The sequence below is a fragment of the Littorina saxatilis genome, unplaced genomic scaffold, assembly GCF_037325665.1.
Source record: "Littorina saxatilis isolate snail1 unplaced genomic scaffold, US_GU_Lsax_2.0 scaffold_629, whole genome shotgun sequence".
NCBI classification, from domain to species: Eukaryota; Metazoa; Mollusca; class Gastropoda; order Littorinimorpha; family Littorinidae; genus Littorina; species Littorina saxatilis.
Genome location: NW_027125928.1, coordinates 50,744 through 57,500, shown reverse-complemented (window position 1 = coordinate 57,500; position 6,757 = coordinate 50,744). Strand labels below are relative to the sequence as shown.

Sequence of the window (6,757 nt, the reverse complement as noted above, 5' to 3'; positions counted from 1 at the left end):
AAAAGCTTCTGTGACGTTTACCCCAGTTCTGATTGAAAGGGCAGATTATTAACTTGCTTTCATCTCTGATTGTTCGATCAAGTCAGTGACGGCAGGAGGCTAATCAATTAGTTTTCAGATGTTGCATCGCCCACTTTCACATGCACGTGGCTAATTTCAGGCTGAAAAAATTTCGTTTCTGTCTTTGCAAATCACATTTTAAATTTGGGCCCCAGCTGTGAAATGTGACACTAACTGCTGGACATAATATTATGGGTAGTCTTTTTTGTGTCCACGATTTGGCCTGCACAGTTTTACTGAAGTGGGAATCTTTTATAAACTAACATACACACACACACACACACAGACACACACACACACACACACACACACAAACACACACACGCACGCAGTCAGTGACACACACACTACTCAGGGAGAGAGAGACAGACAGACAGACAGACAGACAGAGATTGAGAGAGAGAGCGAGACAGAGAGAGAGAGAGAGAGAGAGAGAGAGAGAGAGAGAGAGAGAGAGAGAGAGAGAGAGAGAGAGAGAGAGAGAGAGAGAGAGACACAGAGAGAGAGGAGAGAGAGGGAGAGAGAGACAGAGAGACAGAGAGACAGAGAAAGAGGGAGAGAGAGAGAGAGACACAGAGAGAGAGAGAGAGAGAGAGAGAGAGAGAGAGAGAGAGAGAGAGAGAGAGAGAGAGAGAGTGTATTAAGCTGGAACACGAATCATCACCGACTGATTACTAAACGACGGTTACCTTTCCACACGGAATCACGTGCAGGTTCAATCACCATCAACCCATTCGTCCCTTCCCTCTCTTCAGTCACCATAAACCCACACCCTCCAATTCATCCATTGAGCTATCAATAACCATCAGCAAAACAACGTTGACAGTCCATATGCTACCGCTTCACTTGAAAAAAAAAAGCGTCATCAACCGGTGTGGTCAATGGAATAACTAGTCAGATTTTGTCACAAGAAAAGAACTTCAGAAACTGATACAGGCAATCAAGACGCAGTGAAGATGGTGGTAGTAATGCGGTTGGCGTGGTGGTGGTGGTGGTGGTGGTGGCGGTCGTTTCCGTCTTTCTTCGGCAAATGGAACAGGGAAACAACGAAACGTTGCTGCGCGTGGAAGAACCTGCGCGTGGAGCCTAGCGCGTGCAATGCCATGCTGCTGGGTTTACCTTTGCGAATCATTCGTGGATGGCTACTACGAGAGAATTGATGCACGGTAAAAACTGTTCGGCTGAGGTGTGCGGTCGGCACAGGTATATAGCTATAGCCTACCAACACGCGCAGTCAGAAAGTACAAAGTGTTCATTTGAAGGTGAAGGTGTGTATTTGTGTTTGTGTTTGTGAGGTTGCCTTCGGAGTTCAGCAGCCTGCTTAGACGGTTTAGGAAAGAAAAATGTGAACAGGTAAAGAACTAAATATTCTTGTGTAAGAAAACCGCCTATTTTCAGTCTTCAACCGAGACAGCAAGAGGGACAAATACTACTACTACTACTACTACTACTACTACTACTACTACTACGACGACGACGCCGACTACTACTACTACTACTACTACTACTACTACTACTACTACTACTACTACTACTACTACTTATAATAATAATTCGTACACACACACACACACACACACACACACACACACACACACACACACACACACACACACACACACACACAACAAGCAATGACTTGATACCAAAAGTTGTGCCGATTTTTAGTGAGAAGAAAACAGTCTCTGCGCTAAGGCAAAAGTCAACTTTGCCACAGGCCACTTGAAACCCATCTTCACGGCAAAGGAGTTGAATCAACCGTCTTGGAACAGATCAATGGGGTGGAGATCATTGAAGTCGGGCGTTCAACTCGTGAAGTAGAGGTCCTGCTGGGATACCGGTGATAGGATGTTCGCTTTAAAACTGAAAGGGTTCAACTGAAAAGAAGAAGAAGAAGAAGAAGAAGAAGAGGTGCATGAGTTTGCGGACCTTAAACTTGCGTCAGACGATTCGACGGATGATTGCAACTATCAAGTTTTCATTAGTGGAGTTGAATATGTTATGTCAGTGTGAAAAGTTAAACTCTTTTTTTTTTTCTTCACTCATCTTCTTTTTCTTTTTCTTTTTTTAAATCTTTTTTCCAAGGTGTTCACCCTGCCCAAAACAATCTCAAACACTATTTTCATGAACTTGATCTATGTGAATTTAGCAGGTCAGCGAAAGTCACTATATGAAATAGTTCGGTCACAAATTAATACTGAAGAGAGATTTTATATTTTCTTGTAAGAACGGACTATGCCTACAACCGTCATTCAAGCACACATTCTCTCTTGTACACAATGCGTTTTAGACTCAATTTCAGTGTCCTCAAAGTTATAAGCGGAAGTCACGCGTGTAATAAATAATCGAACACATTAGCTCAATCCGACCTGAAGCGTAAAATCCTTGACGTCGTAGTCTGTTCTTCGTGGATAACGCAACAGTTACTTCTCTTCTCTGTTACACGCGTTACTTCGATTACTTACTTCTGACTAGTAACACCATACAGTCTTAAAAGAATCACGAAGATTTCGAAGAATCTTGTTCACCCGAAGGATTGCATACCACAACAAGTAAAAATCTGTGCGCATGTTTTTATTTTTTATTATTATTTTGTTTTTATATAGAAGTCACATTTGATCTTATTATGATTATTTTCCAGGTTTTAAGACAGCAACAGTCGGGCTGTCAGTCCTATGGGCAACGTCCACTGCATCGAAGTTTGGAAGCACTGAGAAGAATCTATAATCATATCCAGTCACGACTGATGGCCGAGTGAGAGACGGACTGAAAGCAGTCTTCAGTTACCAGTAGGTTATTTCCATCAATAAACACAGAAATAGATAAACAGCTGTCGTGGAGTGTTGCCGCCTTGCGCATTGTGTGGGCATTGCAACAGATTGCATTTTCAGTCGATGCGAGTTTTGCCCAAAGGTTCTACAGTTCATTTTTTCTTCCCCCCTGTGCTAGCGGCCGGCCGGCTGGAAACTGAGAATTGTGTGCCTTCTGTAACAGATTGTGGCGGATGGGATACGAGAATTGTGTCAGCTGTGTGTATTAATAACTTGAGTGTGACGACGTAGGCCTATTGACTTGCGGAGTGTGAAGGCGGTGGTGATGTGGTGATAAGCAACTAAAGCCATATGCCACACCGTAAAAACTGACGTTGAGGTAAAAAAGAAAAGAAAAAAAGAAAAAAAAGCTATTTGGCGTTTCTCGTGTGTGGGTGACAGATTTAAAAAGCATACTGTTCTGACCTGTATCGTGCGTAGGAGAAAAGTTACACGTTTGAATTTGTATTGATTAGAATTGCGTCACTTTACGTTCGGTCGGCGACCACTTTGACGCACGAGCCGGAACAGTGGTTTACGTGGACTAGCTGAAAACTACATGTCTACAGTCATCACGCTGTTGATGTCAAATCTGTGTTGTTTATTTTGCCATTAATTGAAGCATTGACGTTTTCCCCCAAAACAACATTTGTCGGTGTCCCCCGCATTAAGATTCAGAAGAAAAGGCAGCTCTCGGCAAAGCCGGCACAGCCGCTAACAGCCAGCGCGCACGTGCTTCAAGCCACACTGACAACGCGTCCCTGACAGCGGTACGTGGTGGTATAAGGTGGTCAGCCAACACTGGGACTGTCAGCGTGAGTAACATCGACCACAGCTCGCCGGCGCGGCTTTCGGCACGTGCGGCCAGAGACACTGGAGCGTGCACTCCTGTCCCCGTCCGTGCCCGGCCTGTCACCCTCCGCTTCCCCCTCCCAGCCTCTCGTCCGCCGCGGTCCCCTCCGCTGCTCCCCCGGGCCCGCGCTAGTGGCCATCACCATGACCCAGGAAGACGATTTGCACCCCGTCAAGCTGGAGTTTGGCAGCGGCTACAGCCAAGAGCAGCAGCAGTTTTACAACAGCCACTCTTCCGGACTCTTACACCCCGGGCAATACAGCCCTACCCACCCAGACCCACATCCCTTCCCCCAAAACAGCCACCATCACCACCTCCATCACTCCTCCTCCCCTTCCTTCAACCCCTCCTCCTCCCCGCCCCGAAAACACAAGCAACATGTCTTCCGTGTGGACACCATCATCACCGACAGCAACGGCAACACGAGCAGGTACGACAGCAGCGACCAGCTGAGCAACATCACAGCAGGGAGTAACAGCGGTGTCAACGTGAACGGAAACAGCAACAACAAAAGTGCTCTCGGGGTTTTCAACACCCACAGTGACTTCGGGGAGAAAACTAGCACAGGAGGAGGAAGCTACCACACCAACCACAGCGGTAGCAACATCAACAACACCCCTACCACCCCCAGCGGGTGTGGGATGACCGCAGGCGGAGGAGGCCACAAACGGTCCTCCACGGGGAAGTCTGCCTCAGGATCGTCACCAACCACGTCCACTCCGTTAGGAGTCGCAACCAGCTCATCCAAGTCAGGGTCTACCCTGGGCAGGAGACTGAGCTCCGCGTCGTCATCGCACAGCAGCCACAGCCTCGGGTCTCAGGAAAGCGCGCACCCACACCCACCCACAGTCATGGACCCCACGGTGGCCGCTCTGCAGGCGGCGGGGCAAGCCGGGCACCATGCCAGGGCCGCGTCCTTCAGGGCACCCAAGGGCACGGTGAAGAGCGAGCTCAAGGTGGAGGAGGGCGTCATGGGGTATGTGCGGCGCAACTCCATGCCCAACGTGTGCAACAACCTGCTCAACGTCCCGGGGACCTCAGGCTCCTCCTCCAGCGGCGGGGACGCCTCTCCGGACGGCAAGGACACCCGCATCCGAAGGGTTCGGTCCTTCAAGACCACCTCCAAGGGCGCCGTGGTCAACCGCGGCGACTCCTTCAAGAAGAAGAGCACGCACAGCCTCATGTCCACGGGGTCCACCGTGACGGACAACGAGGCGCGTGCTCGCTTCGGGAGCGGCAACAACAACAGCCTGCTCAAGACGCAGTACGGGAGGGGCGAGGACGGGGGAGCGGGGGCCCCTGCCTACTTCAGGGTCTACTTGATGGGCGATGCCGGCGTGGGCAAGACCTCCCTGGCCATCCAGTTCCTCACCTCCGAGAACGTCGATCACGATGATGGTGGTGAGTCAGCACAATACTTTGTGTGTGTCTTTTTTCTTTCCCTTACCGCAAGTGCATTATTTGGTGTGATGTATGCCTTGAATGCGATTCGTTTTTTATTTTTGTATGACCCTCTCGAATCCAAAGGACAAAAACAGTAAAGAATAATAGAATGAGTCGTCCTGTTTGGTAATAATTGCACGCAGTTGTTTGTTAGTTGTTATCGCTTTCAGCCAACTTTATTTTAGTTGTAAGCTTGACCCATGGTAGGTATAGTCCTTCGCAACCACAATTGGTCAACCGGGGTTTGAATTTCCCAATGCATTCGCGACGTTAAAATGTTGTTAACATTTCTTAGCATCACTTTGCCTAGACGTGAAAATATCTGAGCAATAGTTCATTTTTTAATTTTTAATTTTTTAAAATTTTTTTTTAAAGTTAAAGCGAAAAGAAACACTCCTCAAACCACATGAAAGATGATCATGACCCACATCACCACTTTGTTCAAATTAAAATGCCAGTGCAAAATTGTATGGTAGCATCGTGACTTGTATGTTCCTGTATTTTTGTTTCTCCTTCTCTCCATCTGTTTGTATTTGTTCGCCCTTTTTTCCACACACACAGACTTCTTTTTGTATGACATGGATGCTGAAATCTGACGGTTATTACATGTGCTACGGTATCTTGTTAGGAACGTCGTTGCTGTTATCTTTGGTTATGAAGGGATTATTTGGTTGATTGATCGAGCTACCGTCGTGTTACTACGTTGATATTTTTGGTAGTGCTTTGAAGTGGGTGTCTGCACGCTGCGGTGGTCTTCTCTAGAATTGATGGCCGTCGTGAAAGTTGCACCAGATGATTCTTTCTTTCTTTATTTGGTGTTTAACGTCGTTTTCAACCGTTCAAGGTTATATCGCGACGGGCACCAGATGATCCTGCTGGTTATTATATATAAGTATGAAGTTTTCCGTTCACTTTTTAAAATATTTATCTCACGTATTATTTTTGACATACTGCGGGGCTTGGTAATTGTGATACGGAGATAGGATAATGTGTTAAAGGCACCTTCCTTCTGGTATGAAGGGTGTGCCAAAGCTTTCTACGTACGATAGAAACATTCTTGCACTTGGACACATACCAACATTAAATATATCCTTTACCACAATCAAACCTGTCTATAACGACTAACACATGGAACAATCAAATGTGATCAATCAATCAATATGAGGCTTATATCGCGCGTATTCCGTGGGTACAGTTCTAGGCGCAGGGATTTTTTTTCTCTTTTTTTATTTTTTCATTTTATGCAAATTATATCGCGCACATATTCAAGGCGCAGGGATTTATTTATGCCGTGTGAGATGGAATTTTTTTACACAATACATCACGCATTCACATCGGCCAGCAGATCGCAGCCATTTCGGCGCATATCCTACTTTTCACGGCCTATTATTCCAAGTCACACGGGTATTTTGGTGGACATTTTTTATCTATGCCTATACAATTTTGCCAGGAAAGACCCTTTTGTCAATCGTGGGATCTTTAACGTGCACACCCCAATGCAGTGTACACGAAGGGACCTCGGTTTTTCGTCTCATCCGAAAGACTAGCACTTGAACCCACCACCTAGGTTAGGAAAGGGGGGAGAAAATTG

The 6,757-nt window shown here is 46.7% G+C and overlaps 1 protein-coding gene across 1 annotated transcript; it reads left to right on the top strand.

Moving 5' to 3' along the window:
• Window positions 1–1,130: 1,130 nt before the first annotated feature.
• On the top strand, window positions 1,131–6,089 carry LOC138954383 (vitellogenin-1-like). Its single transcript, XM_070326245.1, has 2 exons — window positions 1,131–1,413; window positions 2,702–6,089. The coding sequence occupies exon 2, from the start codon at window positions 3,867–3,869 to the stop codon at window positions 5,262–5,264; it is 1,398 nt and encodes a 465-aa protein (XP_070182346.1). The 5' UTR covers window positions 1,131–1,413; window positions 2,702–3,866; the 3' UTR covers window positions 5,265–6,089.
• Window positions 6,090–6,757: the final 668 nt, after the last annotated feature.

Coding starts and splice junctions, on each gene's coding strand:
- LOC138954383 (XM_070326245.1), top strand. CDS start 3,867: ATGACCCAGGAAGACGATTTGCACCCCGTCAAGCTGGAGTTTGGCAGC.